This window comes from Phyllostomus hastatus, unplaced genomic scaffold (assembly GCF_019186645.2).
Source record: "Phyllostomus hastatus isolate PE091 unplaced genomic scaffold, TTU_PhHast_1.1 phas_scaffold_182, whole genome shotgun sequence".
Lineage (NCBI taxonomy): Eukaryota > Metazoa > Chordata > Mammalia > Chiroptera > Phyllostomidae > Phyllostomus > Phyllostomus hastatus.
Genome location: NW_025334013.1, coordinates 9,663,906 through 9,685,154, shown reverse-complemented (window position 1 = coordinate 9,685,154; position 21,249 = coordinate 9,663,906). Strand labels below are relative to the sequence as shown.

Here is a 21,249-nt window from a genome sequence, read left to right as displayed (position 1 = left end):
TCCTCCTGGGGCTGTCTCTCTGGTGTCCGGTGAGGTCTGGGGCCGGGAACATCCGCCAGAACGTAGAGAAGAGGGGACTGACCCCTGTCCCTGCCAACGCAGGCATCCTGGACCTGGGGCCCCGAGGGCCAGGGGGCCATCCTGCTGGTGAACTGTGACCGCGAAACACCCTGGCTGCCCAAGGAAGACTTCAGGGACGACAAGGTCTACAGCAAAGAAGGTACCAGCAGGGCCCACCCTCGGGGCTGGGGCGGGGAGGGGCAGTGCAATCACTCGCCTAAGTCCCGGGCTGGGCTGAGTGTGCGGCAGGAGTGGCCTTCGGTCTCCTGGAGGTGGTGGACTCGCACCTCTACTCTTGCTAAAAAGGAGAAGGCGAGACTCCTCATACAGTTCAACTGGAACCACGCTTTAAAAGGAGATGCATATAATCAGGGGGTCCAACCTTTGGGCGTCTCTGGACCACCCTGGAAGAAGAAGAGTTGTCTTGGGCCACACATTAAATACATGGTGGCACACAAAAATCTCCTAGTGTTTTAAGTAAATTTATGATTTTGTGTTAGGCCATGTTCATAGCCATCCTGGGCCCATGAGCCATGGGATGGATACCCCTGAAAAGAAAAAAGACTGGAAGGAAATTCCCAAAAGGCTATTGGTGTCTGTTGTACTAAAGATGCCAGCCAGTTTTTATACTTTTTTACCACTTCCATAATACACATGCGTGGGGTTTTCTCTGTCCTGATTGTAAACGTGACATCAGTCCTTTGCAAGCCAGCATTCCAGCCGCGGTCTCTTAATTCTAACCTCCTCCTGCGTCCCCGTCCACCCCCAGACCTCAAGGACATGTCCCAGATGATCCTACGGACCAAAGGCCCGGACCGCCTCCCCGCGGGATACGAGATCGTCCTCTACATTAACATGTCAGACTCGGACAAAGTGGGCGTGTTCTACGTGGACAGTGAGTGACCGCAGCCCAGCCCTCCAGCCATCCCATCCACTCACCACTCACTGAGCTGCCCCTGCAGGGGCCCAGCTCCGCCCTCTGAGGCTCCCCAGGCCCCTCCCCTCAGCAGTCGTGGCCCCTCAGGTGCAGGCACAGGAGAGACCCAGGACTGGCCTCTTAGTAAGCAACTGGGCCTCAGTAATAGTAAGGATTACTACGTTACATCACCGGTCATAGTAATAGTTGTCCTGCAATGCCAGGAAGCCCCACAGAGCAGATCTCTCCTTTCTCAAAGGGGGCAACAGCGACTCCGGTGTTTGTAGGACCCGGAGGCCCATCTTCCCCACAAACCAAGGGAGCGAGGGCTTTGAGGTCCATCTTTTCAGAAGTCACGTCTCCTTCGTGATACCTGAAGCAGGTGCCCCTCGGGGAGGCGGGGGGTTGCCCATCTCAGACTTCCGGGAGCTGAGAACTGCCTCTGACTTTGAAAGAGCCCCCGACAATGCTGTGGGCACGCTGGGGGAGCTGACCCCCTCGTTGCTCTGGACAGAGACAGGACATCCTGGGTCCCCTCTGTGCAGGGAACACGCTTCCGCTGCGGAGCTGCCCACTCTGACTCATTCTTTCTATCAGCGTGTGCTGAGCCCCCTCAGTGCCGGGGGCTGTTCTCAGCTCGGGGGTCCCCGCAGTGAGCTCTGCAATCACACCCTGCCCCGGGGGAGGTGACGGCCAAGTGAGGGAGATGTAGTAAGTAGCGCAATTGGAGAAAATGACACGGACCACGTAACAGAGGGTAGCACAGGCCGGGGTAGGTGCTGCTGGCCTGAGCAGGTGACATCTGAGCTGAGACCCACACCAGCGACGAGAAGCAGCCACGTACTTATGCGCTGACGGAAGGGGGTCCCGAGCACAGGGAACAGCACGGACCAAGCACAGGGGAGGGAACCAGCTTGGAGGAGCAGAAAGAAGACCAGAATGAGGGGACGTGTGGAGTCAAGGGCAGCGAATAGGGCAGCAGCCAGGGCTTGCAGAGAAGGCCTAGCTTTGGTTCCGAGGGCAGTGGAAAACCATTAGAGGGCTTTAAGCAAGAGACTGTCAAGATCTGATGGATGTGTTCGAATGCTCTCTAAGCAAAATCGTTAGCTTTGCAGTCTGCCCTGGGTGCAGTGCGGGGCTTCCCCTGCGTGCCCCCGCTGTCTGGGGACCCGAGATCTCTGGCCCACCTCTGGAGGCCCACTCCAGCCGGGACAGTCGGTCATGGGGACCCTGGACCCTCATCTCAGGGAGTGGTTTTGTCAGGACAGCAATGGACAGCTGCCACCGGAAGCCGCTCCTCCTTCAGATCCACCCTGGGCCCCGGCAGTGACCTCACCCAGGTCGGAATGTCCCCAGAGTCAGGCCGGCTCCATGCCCCAGGGGGCTGGGGATGTTGATATTTACCCCGTCCAGACCAGGGTTGCCCGGGACACAGGGCCGCCTGCGGGGACTGGAGCCGTCCAGGCAGGACCTTCACCTGGGCTTGCCGACCATGGCATTGAATTGTGATGAGTGGCCCTTTGCTAACAGTGATGCCTGGATATTACCCAAAGGGTTGTTTTTATTGGTGGGAGCGGACTGAGGTCTGGCCCCATAATCACATCCCTCCTTCCTCACTTGCCATCCGAGATGGGTCCCGAGCAGACGGGAGAAAGGGGGATCGCCAGTGCAGGCACTTTGGACGCCAGTCCCCAGTCTGTTATCTGGGCCACTGTCCCACAGGGAGGTGGCCTTCCTGATGCTGCGGTGGCCCCAGAGTAGTCGGTTTCCCACCGCGTGCTGAGCCCTGGGCGAACGCTCGCTGTCACGGTAAGAACGGGAGGAAAACCGCCATCCGTGACAGTGTCCTTTTCTTCCTTTTCTTCTGTGCAAACACTTTGGGGTTTTGTCAAAATCCAAGGATTCCCACCTGAGAATGCCTTGTGTTGCAGGACTGTCACGTGTCACCTGTATGACCCAAGGGCGGAGGGCTGGGCTGGAGGCCGAGGGACTCCGAGAGGGAGCCCCGAAGCCAGGAGATTCAAACCCCAGATCTAAGCAAGTCTCACCAGGCCACGCGTGTGTCCCTCAGATGGGATGTGACCTGGGGGCAGCAAGAGGCCTGACTGTCCTGCTGGTGACGGGAGTTAACCAGGAACGTGGGTCAGGCATGCAGTGCCGCAGCCGGTCTGTGCCGCGCTCTCCCCGGATGGCACTTGTTGCTTTCATTGGGACTGTTATTATGACTATTAACTGTAATCATTAGACGTCTCCAGTGCTGGTTGGAAGGCCCAGGTGTCTGTGCTCCAGCCTTCGCTTCCACCCCAGGACCTGGAATTGAGGTCTGACCGCTTCCTGCAAGGATGCAGGGACCAGCCTGTCCGCTAGCCCAGGGCCTTCCTGGGTTTGGCCCTGAAAACCCCTCAACCCAGGAATCCGCTCAGTCCCAGGCAAACCGGGACAGCTGATCACACTACCTGAAGGTGGAATGTCTCCAAAGTGACCAGAAGGGTTGTGCCCAAGCATTCCACTCGCCCAGTGGGACCAATGCCTGGGGCTAAGGGGAGGGCAGGGTGGCCAGCGGGCCCAGCAAGAGGCATGTGGGTCGCTTAATAAAGGGGCTTTGTTGGTCCCTGCAGGGAGAGCCAGCCACGTGCAGTCAGGCCTACACCCAGCCGGAGACAGGGGACAGGGCCAGGAGACTCCTCTGGACAGTGGCTGGATTGTTCCCACCGAGGAATCTATCTGCCTGGAGCTGGCTCGGGCCGCCAGAAAGAGAGACATAAATGGAAGGCCAGGGGAGGGAGAAAACCGCGTGCAGATAGGCGAGATCACGTCCATCCACCTGAGCGAACTTTCCTGGCCGGGCCCCTCCCCTCCCCAGACCCTGGCGGAGCCCCTCCCCCACCGTCTTTGGCGCTTTCTGCAAAGACAGGTCAGCTGCCAGATGACATCTCTCCCCTGAGCGTCAGTTCAAGTGCAGCCTGGGTGTGTGGGCGTGGAAGAGCCGGAATGCCTGGGGGGGACCTTTTTAAACTGTGCAGATCCTTCTGGGTCCACTCGGTGACTGAGACACGGGCACACGCTGTCGTTTCTCAATGAGAAGGACTTCACCTTCGGGTTGAGCTCCTTGGAACATCTGGTGCCTGAGTATCTAGGCCTCGTTTCCCGGGCCCCTCCAAGGGAAGGCGATGTGAGGTATCTATCACTCCTCTGCCTCCCGTTCACGAGCCGTGTGATGAAAAGGCCGTGAGTTTTGCCGTCGGGGTGTGCTGACTCGTTCACGGGGAACGGCAGCGGGTCCCAGCTGTGTTACCGATGGTCACCCGTGGTTCCCAAGTTCACCGAAGTTACGGGAGCTGTGTCATTTTATCTTGCAGTGACCGTGTGGCACGGGTCTTATTATTCCCCCCATTTAATAGATGAGCAAACTGAGGCTAGGGGAGGATAGGTGAATTCCCTGAGGTTTCCCAGCTTCTAAAGCCAGCGTGGTATTTAACCCGGGCCTCTCTGATTCTGTTAGCCATCACCATGCAGGTGACCGCCCACAGTGAACAGTAACAGGGTGAGGCAAGAGTAGGTTGACAGTTGTGCATATGTGAAACACAGTTTATTCTCGTATTACTTATTAATTATTGTGTTGTTATCCACACGAATAACTGTAAACTTGCTCCATCGTGTATGACCAGGAGCTAGCTGGGCACGCCATCCTAGGTGAGGACCCACGCTAAACCTGGGCCTCAGCGGTCCCTCCGTTCCTTCTGCGAGCTGTAACCAACCACCCCGTTTGTGCCGGGACTGTCCTGGTTACCTGCTCCAGCCCTTGGACGACCGGTCATTAACCATTACCACTGTTGTTGACAGCAGCACTAAGCTGAGCCTGATTCTGCCCTTCCAGCTCTGCGGGGCATAAAGAAACTCCTCTCGGAACTGCGTAGGGTCCTACCTCCGCGCCTTGGGCAGTGCAAGTATCTTTTGTCCTCTCTGCCACCCCGCCTCTGCCACCCCGAAGGACATCTCCAAGGCTGCCCTCCTCTGCTCCAATGCTTCCTGCCCTGCCTTCCCCCACCTCATCCTCCCCACCCCGGGACCCCCAGGGGATCTCTCACCCGTAGCTCTGTTATGACGCTTCCCATCTCTGCTGTACTTACCGCCCGCTGAGCGCGGACACTGCGTCCCTGTCTCTCCCACGGTCCTTGCCCGTGCTGGTCACAGAGTAATGATTCAGTACATGTGCTCTGAGCTGGCCGACAAACCCTCCCCTGGGGGGCCGTGTGGGAGCCGCTGGTCCATCGGTTCAGTGGACATTTATTACGCACGACCATGTGCCAGACCGGCTGGGCCCGTTTCTGCCCCCACAAAGGTGACAGACAGCCTCTCGGAGCCCACAATAAACGCTGAGATCACGCCAATTCAGAAAGGCTGGGAGGCAGAGGGCGGGGGCTGTGGCAGCTCCACGCAGAGCCCCTGGCTTGGTCTCCGAGGGGTCTGGGCCTCATTCTCCGCAGTGACACGTGTCAAGGCCTGAAAGAGGAAGGACAGGGAATGGCACTGTGAGGGCTGGGGACTTCAGAGGCGCAGGAGCACTGAACAAACCTGCCTGTCCTCCCAGCCACGAACATGTGTAGCCAGAGACCCCCGCGTGGGACGTCACGCCAACACGGCTTCTATCACATGGAAGGGAATTCTGATGCAAACGGGCACACTGGTGTTTTATTTATATAACGGGGAGGGGAGCTTGGGCTTTGGAATTGGCCATGACTTTGAGTCCCAGCTCAGCCGCTCACTGGCTATGCAACCTCGACAAACCGCTTCTCTTTTCGGAGACTCGGTTTCCTCCTCTGTAAAACAGGGGCAATAATATCTCTCCTCGGGGTCACTACCGCTCAGTTACCCCCCCCATTGTTCCCCGCACGCCGTTCCTGGGAGAGCCGGCTCCTCTTACAGCTGAGGAAGGCCCATGAGTGGCCTCAGAGCCGCGTGGGTAACACCCGGTGATGCTGGGGCAATGACCAGGCCACGGCCCCTCTGGTGGCATTTTCTGCTTGTGCTTTTCTCTCCTCACCTGGAGGACAAGTCACTCTGCCATCTTGTCCCCCATTGGTGACCCCGCCCCACTGACCTCTTCTCGTGGGCCCAGGGTCTGACATCGGTCCCTCTCCCTCCAGACCCGTTCTTCGGCCAGCGTTACATGCACATCCTGGGCCGGCAGAAGCTCTACCACGTGGTCAAGTACACGGGCGGCTCTGCGGAGCTGCTGTTCTTCGTGGAAGGCCTGCGTTTCCCCGACGAGGGCTTCCCAGGCCTGGTCTCCATCCACGTCAGCCTGCTGGAGTATATGGCCGAGGTGAGGGCTCCAGGCCGCCATCCGTGGGGGGCTGCCCCCGGGCTCCACGTAGGTCTCCTTCTGGGGGGCCACACCCAGGACCCCCCACTATGCTCCTCTCCCCTCAGAGCGCCAGGGGAGAGTCCAGGCTTGGAGATCTAGATGCCCCCCACCCTTCACATTGAGGTGAGGCTGGATCTGTCTTAGATTGATGAGCGTGGGCTCTGGAGTCAGACTGCCCACGTTCAAGGCCATGAGAGCCTGGGCCAATGAATTGACTCCCTGTGCTTTGGTTTCTGACAAAACTCCCACTTCCTGGGGTGGTTATGAGCATTTGAACTTGGAAGAACTCATTCACAAAGCACCCTCGAGTCTGTGGAAAAAGCGAGAGGCTAACAGCACAGGTAGGGAGGGGGCTTTTCCCAGGGGTGCTCCAGCGGGCACCGCAGAGACGCCAAGGCAGGCCTGGGCAGGAAAGGCCAGCACCCCCACAGCCCCGCCTCCGCCCTGCCCGTCAAGGGTAAGGTCCGGTTTTCTTTAACTTTTCAAAGCCACTCCTGCCGAGGGACCCGGGATCATCTCTCATTTACCCTCAGGAGCCAAGCAAGCTTCCTGAGTCTTTCCTGAGAACAGAGAGCAATCTGGACGCAGCGAAATGTCCCCAGTCAACACTAAGACGCTCATACACGGAGAAGGGCGAGGTGCTCAGAGTGAGCACGGGAGCAGGCCGTGGCTGGCCCGGCCCTCACGCGGGCCGACTCCAGGCACAGAACCCCGACAGGGCAAGATCAGAAAGTGGTCCGGAGGGCGCTCAGCTGCCGGGCCACCTGGGTTTAAATCTGGGCTCTGCCACTTGCTAACCGTGTGACCTCGGGCAGCTACATAAGAGTTCTGTGACTCGGAGGCCTGTGTCTCGGTTTCCCCATCTGTGAAACACGGGTTACAGTGCGTCCGCCCCCTGGGGTAAGGCGGAATGCATTGGTTCGGGTAAAAGCACCACAGGGCCTGGCACACAGTACGTGCCCAACGAATGTGCCATTGTTACCGGTTTCGCCCCCTTGGGGAGGCAGCAGTGAAAAGCACCCTGACGAGACTTTTCGATGCCCCGCCCCTTCTCTCCCGCGCCCAGGAGATTCCCCTGACGCCCATCTTCACGGACACCGTGGTCTTCCGGATTGCTCCGTGGATCATGACCCCCAACATCCTGCCTCCCGTGTCCGTGTATGTGTGCTGGTAAGCCGTGGCCGCGGTGCGGAAGGGCTGTGCGGCCGGGTGGCTAACGCCGGGGCTTCGGGGACAGGCAGACCTGCGTTCGGACCCTGGCCCTGCCCCTTCCCTGGGTGTGTGACCTTGGGTGACTCACTCGGCCCCTCCATGCCTCCATTTCTCTGAAACGCTGACATCACAGAGTCACTGGGAGGATTAGAGGAGACAGAGCAGGCAAAACGCTCATCCGAGGGCCTGGCACAGAGTTCGCGCTCTGAAAATAGTAGTTACCATTTCTTTTCTTATTCTTGGCCCATGCTATGGAGTCAGGAGCCTCCTGTGCAGTACTCATCTCATTCAGTCATCAATTTTTTTAGTGAGCATCTATTTTGTGCTAGACAGCCACAGCAAGGTGAGAAGCAGGGGAAAGAAGCGCCTGCAGCTGGATGCTGGCCACACCCAGAGGGCCCTGCGGTCCTGGCCCATCCCCCACCTCCTTGCTAAGAAGAGCTCCTCTTTGAAAATTAGGGAACCAGAGACAAGTCTTTGGGACAGATGGGGGTGAGAGTTCCCCTCCTCATTTTATTTGTTCATGACCTTGGCAAACACCGCACATGTGGGTATGTTCTCCTGGCCCCTGAGTCCGGTGGCCTTTGCAAAAGTAACTGTGGCCTCACCTACCTAGCGCAGCCTAGAGGTGCCAGCTGCTGTCGCCACCTCAGCGGGCTGGCCCTCCCCCATCCTCACCCTTTCTCCCGGCCTTCCCCTCTTCCCTAAACGTCTCAGCATGAAGGACAATTACCTGTTCCTGAAAGAGGTGAAGAGCCTGGTGGAGAAAACCAACTGCGACCTGAAGGTCTGCTTCCAGTACATCAACCGAGGGGACCGCTGGATCCAGGTGAGGAAGCCCAGGCTGGGAAGGACCCGTCCCAGGGCTCAGGCCAGAGCAGTCGGCTTAACGTTAGCACCCCGGCCCCCAGCAGCTCCAGGTGTGGGAGTTCTGCTGTCAGCTCACACCTGCGCGTGTGCTCAGAGGCATAGAGGAACAAGGCAGCTAACTGTAGCCGAAGTAGCAAAAGGCTGTAAAACACCCCAAATGTCCACCCAGCGGGCACGGGGTAAGCCTACATACGATACAACAGCCTTGTGGTGGCGCACTATACAACAGCTAAGAAGAAGCCAACCTATAAATACAGAATAGGCTTCAAGGTACGGTGTTACCTGCAGGCAAATGTACACAGGGTGTTACCGGTTATGTTTTACAAAACGGGGTTGGCATGCACACACACACGTGCTTGGGCCGTGCAGGGGCCGTCTGCGGAAGGATACAGCTGTTGGGCAGAGGCCGGCAGGCTGGCCGGTGACCACGGGCGGTGCTCAGCCCTCCTCCGACGGCTCTCCTTGCTGTCCCCGCAGGACGAAATCGAGTTTGGCTACATCGAGGCCCCCCACAAAGGCTTCCCCGTGGTGCTGGACTCCCCGCGAGACGGAAACCTGAAGGACTTCCCAGTGAAGCAGCTGCTGGTGAGATGCGGAGGGCCGCCTCGGTGTGGGCGGTGGGCACAGGCCTGGGGACCCTTACGGGGCAGACTGCTCAGGGGACCTCGGGCGCCTTTGACGAATGTGCCCAGGGCCTTCGTTTTCCGTGGGGACAGTGACCTCTGAGGTCCTTCCCTGCTCGGTTCGTGGATGCTTTCCCGAAAAATGGAGAGTTTTCTGTTAAACGAGAAATGGGACCTGTGGGAGACAAAGGCAGGGCGGGGGCCATGCCTTCTGCCACTGCGCCATGCCCAACGCGCAGGAAAACGAGTTTCAAAGAGGAAAATTACAGTTAAGCAATTGTCAAAAACCATGGTTCCAACTTCAGAGTTCGTGAAAGCTGGGGTTTTCGGTGCCTGTGGTTTTTTAACACAACCGGCCCCCCCCCCTCCAATTCCAGAGGCCATTTCCACTCCCCATAGAGGCGACCCCTTGCCAGGCTCACACCTGCTTCTTCGCTCACCTAGCCGCCTCATCACGCAGAGGGGGTGAAGCCCTTGGTGTGTTGGTGTGAGCACAAAGCTCTGGAATGGCAGGCGGACCCGGCCTTGAGTCGAGGTCCTGACCTTAGCTAGAGCAGCATTGTGACCTTGGGCAAGCAGCTCTGCCTCCCGAAGCCTCCACTTGCTCCTCTGTGAAGTGGGGACAGAAACGGTGCCCCTCTCACAGGATCGGCGTGAAGACTGGGGGCATCCTCTAGGGCGTCCGTGCTGCACCCGACATGATGCCCGCCACTGGCTGTTGTTCCAGTTGTCCTTCCACAGCCCTGCCACCGTCCTCGGTGGGGACAGTTGCTTCCTCCGACACTGCAGAGTCAAACTGGCTCGCCGCGGGCAGAAGGATCGAGGCCTCCCAGGCCCTGCGCTCACTCTCCCCGGGTCACCGCCTGCCTCCAGTGTCCCAGGCTGGCCTGCTCCCGAAGCCCTGGGCCGCACCATTCCTGGGGCTGTGCCAAGCCCAGCTTTGTGCCGCGTGCCTGCCTGCCTGCCTGCGTGTGCAAGGCCGTGAAGCCCCAGCTGCCCCGGCCCCCGGCAGATCACACCCTGCCATCTGGGGCTCCCAGGAGAGAATGTGCTAAGCCGTGGCCATCCACCCCACCTGCCACAGCTGTCCCTGGAGACTCTCGCTCGGCTGGGCCAGGATGAGCCACATACCTCTCTACTCCACATTTTTTTTACAGGATTTCTTGTCAGACAAGCTTAGTCCCAGCCCCAGTGCAGATTCCCAAGCAAGATCTCTACTTTTTTTTTTTTTCACCAAAAAAAATCATAAAAGGAACCTTAAAATCCAAGGGGGTCACCAAGGTTATCTCAACGGGGTTATGCCGGCTGCAGTCTGTTGGAGCTCTGTGCTAAGAAGGGTTCTGAGGCTCCATCTGGGCTCCGTGACAAGAATGGCTGCTTGGGAAGAGGTTGAAATGTCACAGAGTTTACGCATCTGCCCTTCCTGCATGTATCGGTCAGCTTTCACCAGGGAAGGCTGCGGTGACAAACAGCCCCCACATCTCAATGCCTGGCAACAACGAAGGACTGTTTCTGGCTTGCACTCGTGTTGGCCGCCGGGTGGTTGTCTGCAGCTCTGCTTCCTCATTCCTTCCTCCTTCCAGAGCCCAGGTGGCGGGAGCAGCCCCAGCCTGGGAAATGCCATTCTCCTGGCGCAAGGAGAGGACAGAGAGAGTTGGCAGGCATACACAGGGAAACTTGGGGCTTCTGCTCTAAACTGGCATGTATCACTTCTGCTCACATCTCATTGGCCAAAGCGAGTCACATGATCAAGTCTGATGCTGAGCAGGGAAGTATATTCCTTCTACAGGGAGATGCCAGAAGTCACACAGCAATAGCTCAGAATGCTGAATCCTCTTACGTAGAAGGGGGAAGTGAGTTCCTGGGACCAATAATACAAACTCCATCCTTGCCTCAGGTTGTCTAACCCGACGCCTCTCCAGCAGATGGGGGCACTGAGGGTCAGAGTAATGAGGAGACAAGCAGGGGCATCCACAGCACAAGAGGAGGACGAGTCCTGAAGTCAGTGATGTGTCCTTGTGTTCGGGGAACGGGGGCACGTGCAGAAGCTCAGATGCACGCATCTTAGATGCACGCACACACACACTTACATGCCACGTGCATCCCCAGCTCACACAACGTGCTAGAAACTCAGCCTCCCTCTCCCAGATCTCGCTCTTTGGTGGGACTGAGAACACCACGGATGACCTCCCCCTGCCCCCGGGAGGCTAAGTGCCCACAGTGCCAGACCAAAGGTGGTCAGAGTGGTCATCAGAAGGTGGCTACGGTGGGGCGAAGGACTCCTGGCTGCAGGACACTAATGATGGGTGTGTGCTCCCTACCTAGGGCCCAGATTTCGGCTACGTGAGCCGGGAACCCCTCTTTGAGCCTGTCACCAGCCTTGATTCCTTTGGGAATCTGGAAGTCAGTCCCCCAGTGACCGTGAATGGCAAGACATACCCATTGGGCCGGATCCTCATCGGGAGCAGCTTTCCACTGTAAGAGAAGCCAGGGTAGGGGCTGGGGGCGGCCAGACGGGAGGTTTGTGGGTCTAATCTTTAGGAGTGGCCCAGGTTGCTAACACATGGAGGGAGTGCGTGGCTGGGAACATTAACCCCTCCCATGACTCTCTGATAGGATACAGACATTCATGGAAAGAAAACCAAGTTAGCCTGTACATCTTAGCATAAATGAGCATCAAATATAAAACTAAATAAATACCTCTCTTCTCCACATGGGAGGGTATCTAATGAGATTCTAGACCAGGTAAGGAAGGGATGAAGGAGTCCAGAGAAGGAAAACTGAAAGAGGATGAGGATGAGTGGGAGCATACCAGCAAACCCTTTAGGGTGCCCACACACAAAAGTCAAGAGGAGACACGGCCCTGCCCCAAAGCGTGAGTCCCTGGCTGCATGGACTGCCCACAATGCCCTCATTCCACCCCCAGAGGACCCACCAATCAATAAAAAGGCAGAGCCTTCCTTGGTCAGGGCAATAATGGGGAGATTGGAGACCTCAGGGAGTCTAGCAGTCAGGAAGGGCTTCCTGGAGGAGGTGCCAGTTGATTAAAAATGAATTCAATGGAAGTTAATGTAGCAAAGAGACACAAGGGCTAGGGCAGATTTAGGAGCCATGCCTGTGCCCTAGCCCCCCCCACTCCAGCAGTTTAAGCAGGACCCCTGAGCACAGAAGCTGCCCTCCTCACACCTGCTGACACCATCAGGGACTAAGCGGTGCTCCAGGCCCTTTGCACAGGCCCTAGCTGCAGCCAATGCTTCCTTCTTCCCCCTTCCTGCCTGCGCCAGGGTCTCTCAGCCCTGCAGCTCAGCCTCCTTCCCATGACTCCTAGGCTGACGCCACCCTGGCTTCAGGCTGGGTTCCAGAGGCCGCAAGCCTGTGGTGAGACAGACGCAGGCAGAGCTCTGAAAAGCCGCCTCCTCCCCAACCCCGCCCCAGGTCCGGAGGTCGCAGGATGACCAAGGTGGTGCGGGACTTCCTGCAGGCCCAGCAGGTGCAGGCACCCATAGAGCTCTACTCGGACTGGCTGACCGTGGGCCACGTGGACGAGTTCATGACCTTCATCCCCATCCCGGGCACAAAGGTGAGCCGGCTCCTGAGGCTGGAGCGAACAGGGTAGTGGAGAAGCCCTGCCCGCCGTGTCAGCAGAAGGTGGGGTGCAGAGGACGTGGGAGAAGGAAGGAGGCTGAAGCTAGTTTGTATGTTGTCGCTGCAGCAGGTCAACATTTAACCCAATATTCCCAGAATATTACTAGCATTTCAACATGCAACCAATGTAAAAGTTATCCATGACAGATTTTGCATTCTCCTTTTTTTTTTTTTGGTAAATCTTTAAAATCTGGTGTGTCTTTTCCTCTTAATAGCACATCAGACTAGGCACAATCCAAATGTCCAATAACCGCACAGGGCCAGGGGCTGCTGTGTTGGCCGTGATGCTGTAGGGAGTGTGGGGTGTGGGCCTGGGCCTGTGGAAGAGGTTCTTTCATTTTCTGAAGTGAGAGGAACGGCTGCAACTTCGTACCCTGGAAATTTTGTGCACGTGGTCTGTCCTCTTGGCAACGTGACGAAGCCCTTCCCCACCCCCCCTGCCCAAGGTCACCTTTGACTCTGAGCTTTGACTCAGTGGCACTGGAGGTGGAGGAATTCCCAAAGCAGGAAGGGCGGGAAGTGGTCCTCGGAAAGGGGAGAACCCTGCCCAGCAGCCTCTGCCCCTCGGCATGGGGAGGCTGCGACCCAGGCATGCAGGGCTCTGGGCCCTCGGGGCGGGGGCTCCCTCGTGCTCCTTGGCCACTGCCCCTCTGTGGACACTGTCCCTCTGGCCGCTCTCCCACAGCAATTCCGGATGCTCATGGCCAGCACCTCGGCCTGCTACCAGCTCTTCCGAGAGAAGCAGAAGGAAGGCCATGGCGAGGCCATCATGTTTAAAGGTGAGTGCCCACAGGGCCCTAGAAGGGAGCAGAGGGCTGAGCCCCCAGAGAAACCCTCGGGAGGATGGGCTCATGACCTCTTTGTCCCTAAGCACCCAGTTCCACCTCTAAAGGCGGCTGGTCCACTCCATGGCTGTCACCAAGGTGGGAAGCAGCCCTGGCTTCTGGTGACCCGCACTGTGGCCAGCTGGACCACGGAGCTGACCGCAGCTCCTTATTACCATCAACAGTGCCACCCACGTGCCTCTTTAGGAGCTGGAGTTTCCTTTAAATGGTACCAGACCCACAGGAGGGTTAAATGGTTCAAAACTGCCGTACAGTCTGCTCTCGAGGAGCTTGTGTTTCAGAAAGGGAGGAAGAGAGAAACGTGCCTTCGTTGGAGGGGCAGGAAGAAAAGGGGGCGTCCAGGGGCCTGGTGGGTATACAGCCAGGCACCATCCCTGTGGGTCCCAGAGGGAGAGAGTACCACACCTCCATCACTGAGACGTCCCCGTAATTGGGACACACACAGACGGGGATGAGGCTTGCTCTTCAATTAACCATGAAAAGAGGGAAAGCTGATCAGGCCAACACAGTGAGCCAGGTTAGACAGGACATGCCAGTTTCTTCGGTTTTTCTTAAGTTACTTTCTGTCACTTTCAGCTGGTTTCTCCGGTCTGCCTGCTTCCAAAACTCTGCGTCCCTAAGGCCGGTTGATACTCACACGCGTCACTGCCCTCCGCGTCCAAAGGCAGCGGCGTCCGGGACAGACAAGCCCAGTCTGAGACCCCCGTCCTTGTTGAATTCTTCGCCGACGGGAATTAGTTTTCTTGAACTGGCAGGCATAGGTCTTGACTTTCTGGAAGCTACTTGCTAGATTAAGCCTACCTCCAAAGCTACCCATAGATAGGACCTAGGAACCAGTATCTTTGTTCGAATAGGTCCAAGGGGCGATGCGGAGACAGCTCAGGGACAGGGCGAGAGCCCCCCTCTCTCTGCCACTGCCGAGCTGGAAAAAGCTGGGAGGACCAGACACTCCTCCCAGAGCAGGACGTGCCCCTGGCGCTATGACCTTGGACAAGTCATGTAACTTCTCTGTGCCTCCACCTCCCCGTCTTTAATTCTAGCAGCTCCCTCATAGAAATGTGGGGGAGATGACTGAGTTAATCCAGGTAAAACATCTGGAAGAGTGCCTGCCACACAGTAGGTGGTCCGTGAGCAGTAGGTGTTACGCATCAGGGCAGAAGCCACCTGGGCTCTCGCGGTGGACCAGGAGGCAGATGCCGGCACAGACCAGGGCAGGGGCCAAGCGTGAGGCGGGTCTGGAAAGCCGGAAGGTGACACCTCTGGGCATCCTGCTTCTGCCACACTCGCCCTGGAGGGCTGCTGGTTCCTCAGAAGCAGCTCCAGGTGTGAAACGCAGGTGGCTAACTGGGCCACCCCACCCTCTGGCCAGAGAGGGAGCAAGGCAGCTGCCACCCCGTCCGTGGCCCAGGCAACGTGGGCAACCCTGGGGAAAGGAGCGTGGGCTGCCTTCCTCAGGCACAGGGCACCTCCTTTCCCCTGGGAGAGCTCCCCTGGGCCCCGCCTGTTCCCCGTCTCCCTCCTCCTAGCAGTTAGCCCAGAAGCTGGCATACCTAAGGCTGAACGGTCCTCTTCCTCTGACCCCACAGGCTTGGGCGGGATGAGCAACAAGCGGATCACCATCAACAAGATTCTGTCCAATGAGAGCCTCGTGCAGGAGAACCAGTACTTCCAGGTAAGGGTGGGGCTTTCATGATTATTCATCCAAACCCTGGTCACCTGAACTCTCACCGCGTGGGGTGGACTGAAGAGTCCACGAGATACCGTGTGGCCAGCACTTAGCGCTGGGCGTGATTCATTTGCTGAGCACGTACTAGTATTCTTGCTGGATCTTCTCCCTCGCTCTCTCGTCACTGCTGTTACTGAGCACTGCTGGGGAGAGGGGTTCTGGGGAGGGCCGGGGTCCTGGGTCTGAGGCTGCCGACAGGAGTCGACCTGACAGAGGTGGCGGGGATGTCCTCTCACTTGTCCTAGCGCTGCCTGGACTGGAACCGTGACATCCTCAAGAAGGAGCTGGGGCTGACGGAGCAGGACATCATCGATCTGCCCGCTCTGTTCAAGATGGACGAGGGCCGCCAGGCCAGAGCCTACTTCCCAAACATGGTGAGGCGCTTGGGACCCCAAAGCCCATCCAGGCCCATCACAGGGCAGCCAGGCCCAGCAGGCCCCCTGGCCAGATGCCGTCCAATCGGAAGGCCCGGGTCCCGGTCCTGGCTGACATGCTGTGTGGCCTTCCCCACCCACCCTAAGCTCTTGCCCTCTCTGGGCTGCATTCTCTCTGAGGGCAGACGTGCTGGTCTCAGCTGCCTCACTGGGCTCCTGGGAACCTTTACCTTAGAGAGATGGGAAGGGCTGTGTAAGTGAAAAAGGCCCTTATGGACAGGGGATGGGCAGGGGGATTCTTGTTATAGAGGGGAGTCTTCTATGAGACAGAGATTAGAACACACATGTAGATACATGCATGTACATGTGAATACACATGTGTGTGCATGCACACACTGGTGTGTACACATATAGCCATGTGCACAGGTGTGCGCATGCACATACATACAGAAGCAGGCCGTCTGCTTTTCTGCTTCTGCCATGTATAAGCGGCTTAGCCCCCTCTGCGCCTCAGTTTTCTCATCCGTAAAGTGGGGATAAATCACAATACCTGCTTCACAGAGTTGTTGGGAGGGTCCCCTGAGCTTAGCATGGGGCCAGGTGCATAGTAGGTGCGCACTGAACAGGGGCTGGTGCCCCGCCCCCCACCGCAGGTGAACATGATCGTGCTGGACAAGGACCTGGGCATCCCCAAGCCCTTCGGGCCGCAGGTGGAGGACGTGTGCTGCCTGGAGACGCACGTGCGCTCCCTGCTGGAGCCCCTGGGCCTCTGCTGCACCTTCATCGACGACATCTCTGCGTACCACAAGTTTCTGGGCGAGGTGCACTGCGGCACCAACGTGCGCAGGAAGCCCTTCCCCTTCAAATGGTGGCACCTGGTGCCCTGACCCTCGGGGCTGCCGCCTGCCGGTGTCCGCCTGCCGAGACCGCGCTGTGGCTCGGCCGGCCCTGTGGCTCTTGGGACTGCGAGGAGCCCGTCCGCGATGACCACCGAGAACCTGCAAAAAACAAAACCAAGAAAGTGTATGACTCCCAGGACCTGGAAATTACAAAGCTCACGGGGGCCACACAGCGAGGTCTCGGGGAGAGAGAGAACGCCCAGGCCTGGGGTTTTCTGCTTTTATCGGGGTCGAGGGTGGGGGCCTAGGTTCCCCGGGCTTACCCTTTATGGGCAAATCTGAAACACAAGAGGGGCATTTTAAAGCATGGAAGAGGGGAAAACAGGCTCCCCATGTGGTCAGCCATCAAACTCCACCCAGAGCTCGACCACGAAGGAGATCTCTACAGCGAAGGAGCCTGTGGGGAAGGGTCAGGTGTGGGGCTGGCAGTGAGACTCTTTGAGAAAGCCGTCTGGGAGGTGGACGCTTCAGCCAGGTACATGCATTATATTAAAAAAGAAGAAGAAAACCCAGCTCTCAGGGCTGCATTATAGGGGGCTTGTCACTTCCCTGCTTTCCTGAGCTCTCCCCTGGGGCTTCCGCCTGCCGGACCGGACGCACGGGGAGACCTTCAGGAGTTGAGGAGGGATTTGGGGTATCTGTGCCTTGCCTTTCCTCAAAGACCCTCAGCGTCCACTGAAGCCGCCCCCAATGAGCCTCAGCTCTGTCCTCCCTCAAAAGTAGCTGAGCATTTGGTCAGTAGCAGTAAAACCCTGACATGAAAAGCAAAACAAAACTTCATATGCCCGAATCATTCCCTAAAGAAGCCTTGGTCTCCTGCCCAAAACTGAATGAAGGTGAAGGGAAGGAGGTTCTGAGCTCGCCAGTTCTCCTCGTAGCCATGCCCCGAAGGTCAAGGTAGATCACGTGGAAAGGGACCCTGGGACCCTGATGTAGCTTGACCTGCCATCATTTCAAACTCACCTCCTTTGGGGTTGCAGGTGGTTGCCCCAGCCATTCACTCCTTGCCAGCCTCTCCCAGCCCCTCCCCCTTGGCCTTCTCTCTGCAGTGTTGACGCCACTGCTAGCCTCCCTGTTCCCTGAGGGTCCAATAATGTCGCTTAGAGCCTCCCCAGGAAGCAGATTTTATCAGAGCAGCCTTCTCCATTTTGGAGATGCTCCTTATGCCCCATCTTTCTCATGGACACAGGCTCTCCCAGATGCTCGGAGATTTCTCCCCAGACCAGCACCCTTGTGGTCTGAGAATTCAGTGCACAAAGAGGCCCTGGGGTCAGCCACACCCATCTTCTCTTGCCTGGTTCTCAGTTCCAGGGCCAGTCTCTAGCCCCCTCCTCTCACAGGGCCCCTGCTTCCTATTCCGGACACCGGCCCCTCGGGCAGCTAGGGAAGGGGTCTGGACTTCTTCATCACTCAGACTCTCCCTGGGGATATAATTCAAGGCCTCCTGCCCAGGCGTCAGACCCAACAAGAAGGACCTGGCCCAGCCTCCAGCCAGAACAGCCGAGTCTGGGCTAGCCACTGGCCTTAGGGATGGACTGGTCATCCCACAGAAGTGCACCAGTGAGTCTGCTGGAGACCCTCTCCTTGGAGCCTAACCGACTGAAAAGCCCCAACCCCAACTAACAAAAGCTCCTTCAGGGCCAGCCGATGCCAGGAGAATAAATGAATCCCAATTCCACACTGAAGGTCAAAACGAACTGATTTATAACCAGTGAAAGGATGATGACGCTGTATTCTCGGGAGAAAGGGATTTTCTTCCCAGGCTGTTTCGTTCAGTCATTGCATAAACATTTGTTGTGTGCCTACTAAGTGCCAGGCACAGTGCTGGCTTCTGAGGATTCCGTGGTTAGCTGGACACGCGGTCCCTGCCTCGTGGAGCCCCTCAGTTCCCAACGTGCCACACACACACTTAAATGGCCAGCATTCACCCTTTCCCGCAGTGCCCTTTAGAAGTGCCAGGCTGCTGTGTCCAGGAAATGCGCAGGTCACGGCACTGTCTGCAGTCACGGTCTCAGTGAAATGGGAGGCAGAGGGTCTTCATCAAACAGACCTCCTTCCCGTCCAGCTGGGCCCGGACCACCCACCAGGTGACCCCAGAGCCTTCAGGACATGTTGTGCCTGCCCCCATGGGGACAGTGGCCCCTGCCTCAGGGGGACAAAGCCCCAGATCTTCTCTCCAACCCCAGGGCTGGAGACACCAAGTGCCTATTTGAGGGTGTTTTTCTGGAGACTTCGAGTTTGTCGTGTGTGTTTGGTTAACGTGGGTTTTCAGGTTTGCTCTCATTTTTTTCTGGTCTCTCTTAAGGGGAAGTGAGTGCCTCCCATGTGGAGAGGGTGTGTGTTTATAGATCTTTCTAAAGCTCCCCCCGTCGATAAGTCAGTAATTCCTGGTGACGCCGGAACCGTTAGGGCTCCGACACCCACTCCCATTTGTTCGCCCGCCTGTGTGGCTACCCGCGGCGTGGACCCCCCTCTGCCCCAGCACCGTGGACTCACTGCTCTTCCTCACCCCCTCCACCACTTCCTATAAATGTAGGCCTAGAATATACTGTGTTGCAAAACTCAGCAAAGTTCCCGTTTCGATCTTTATTTCGAAATACTTCATGTAAGAGGGCAGGGCTGTCATGAAGATGGAACGGTTTCAACCCTCTGGACAAGAGGCCGTGAGTCAGATCAAAGACGAGGAGAGAGCATTCAGTACAGCAGCAATGACATGAAATGAACGGTCGGAGGGGAAGTCACGTGGCTGTGGGTGTGACGTTTGCCGCCGTTTCATGGGCCCAGCCTAGAGTGAGGCAGACCGTGCTCTACGACCTCTGACCTTCTGGGCACAGGGTCAGGGCTCTCAGTGGGGTACCTCAACATTGGAGTGTGTGGATTCCCCACACACTCAGGGGATGTGTATCACATGGCCACCACCCAAAGTCAAGACCGACACCCACACTAAGGTCTGACTGTGATTTTGTGGCATTCCCCAGAAGCAGACCCCGAGATGAACATTTGAGACCAGTGCTCATTAGACCAGTGCTTTATTAGGGAAGTATGTCTAGGAGAAACCGGGAAGGGGGTAAAGGGAGCAAGATGGAAAAAGAGAAGGAGCCAAACAAGAGTGTGATCTCAGCCGCAGCCTCAGCCTGCGCAGGGGAGAGCTCCCGAGCCCACGGGGCAGCTCAGAGTTCTGGCACCTGCAGCTGGAGTTTTGTGCACCTGCACCAGTCGATCACTGGCTGTGAAAACCTGGCTCTGCATGGGCACAGGGCACTGGAAATGCACAGGCAATTGTCTAAAGAGCATCACAGCTGTAGTGATTTAGCAGCAAAGTCCCAGGAGCTGGGGATGAGCTCACAAACCCAGGAGAGGATCGGGGTCGTGCTCCGAATGTATCCACTACTCTGGGTAAAACCATGTTCTCATAATACGGAGTCATCACTCATAGGTGTTTATGATTTGACCCATGGTATAAAAATCCATACAACATAGCCATAGCATAACAGGATTTTTGTGAACAAACTCCTGGGGCCCTAAAATAGAGCCCCCCATTTGCTTGCTAGGCCTAGAAGCCACTTCCAAGCCCTTTGGGCTGCACCTGGCAGCTTCTTCCCCCCTTATCCCCCTCGTGGGCTTCTGGATGGATGTTCTGCTGCAGCCACTGCAAACAAAACTCACTAGTTCTCTTACTCCCAGACTTCATTCATGGGTCCAGCCCCCTGAGGTCACACTTCTCTTTTATACCCAACTCATGTGGCCCAACGCACAGCAAGGCCAGTCTTCCATGGGGTCTCCTGCCCCACCTGTTCCTGAGAATCCCCAAGGGATGCTGGTGTGTGAAACCCACACGGGTGGTGTCTTCACACGTGGCCACTCATCTCAGAATAGGCGAAAGCCACCCAGAGACTTCCAGAATAGTAGTTCCCACGAGAAACATAATGCAAGACACATAGGTCATTTTAAACTTTTTAGTAGACACATTTTAAAAAGTAAAAAGCTAGCGAAGTTCATTTTAATAACATGTTTTATTTAAACTAATATATCCAGATTATTGGCATTTCAACATGAGATAAAACTTTTTAAATATTTTTAATCCTTGCCTGAGGATATGTTTATTGATTTTAGAGCAAGAAGAAGGGGGTGAGAGAAAGAGAGAGAAGCATTGGTTGATTTCTATACATGCTCCAATCAGGGATCAAGCCTGCAAACTTGGCATGTGCCCTGACCAGGGATCGAACCTGCAAACTTTTGGTGTATGGGACAGTGCTACAACCAATTGAGCCACACAGCTGGGGCAAACTTTTAAATATTAATAAAATATTTTACATATTGTTGGTAGTAAGCCTTTGAAAGCTGTTGTACATTTTACACATATCACATCTGTATTTGGACTAGTGAGATTTTAAATGCTCAATAGCCACAGGTGGCTACCATACTGGAAGGCACAGTTCTGGAAGTCTCTCTGCCAGGCTGAGCCCCAGTTGTAGAAATAGGCACATTTCTTAAAGCCCCAGAGTCCAGCTAGACTGGCTGCAATGACCAATAAAGGTTTGTCATTATAATACCAAAAAGAGAAGTATAAAGTAAGCACTGGTTCTCTCCACCCTGGTGTGCAGAGCTTTGCCCCTCTAGAAGGTTCTCTTGCCTAAACCATGGCTGCCGCCATGTCACCTGGCCTGGCTTCCTTCTCAGCGAGGGGCATGCCTTTGGCCAAGTCAAAATG

The 21,249-nt window shown here is 56.7% G+C and overlaps 1 protein-coding gene across 1 annotated transcript in view; it reads left to right on the top strand.

Moving 5' to 3' along the window:
* The window catches only part of PADI2 (peptidyl arginine deiminase 2), a 38,489-nt gene extending 21,443 nt beyond the window's left edge, over positions 1 to 17,046 (top strand). Inside the window, exons 5-16 of the mRNA XM_045859657.1 lie at positions 103 to 220; positions 830 to 955; positions 6,124 to 6,302; positions 7,411 to 7,514; positions 8,274 to 8,385; positions 8,904 to 9,011; positions 11,375 to 11,526; positions 12,485 to 12,629; positions 13,380 to 13,473; positions 15,126 to 15,211; positions 15,511 to 15,639; positions 16,293 to 17,046. Coding sequence (XP_045715613.1) covers positions 103 to 220; positions 830 to 955; positions 6,124 to 6,302; positions 7,411 to 7,514; positions 8,274 to 8,385; positions 8,904 to 9,011; positions 11,375 to 11,526; positions 12,485 to 12,629; positions 13,380 to 13,473; positions 15,126 to 15,211; positions 15,511 to 15,639; positions 16,293 to 16,526 — 1,587 coding nt within the window. The 3' untranslated portion in view covers positions 16,527 to 17,046. The remainder of the gene's footprint in view (positions 1 to 102; positions 221 to 829; positions 956 to 6,123; positions 6,303 to 7,410; positions 7,515 to 8,273; positions 8,386 to 8,903; positions 9,012 to 11,374; positions 11,527 to 12,484; positions 12,630 to 13,379; positions 13,474 to 15,125; positions 15,212 to 15,510; positions 15,640 to 16,292) is intronic.
* The last annotated feature ends 4,203 nt before the right edge of the window (positions 17,047 to 21,249 follow it).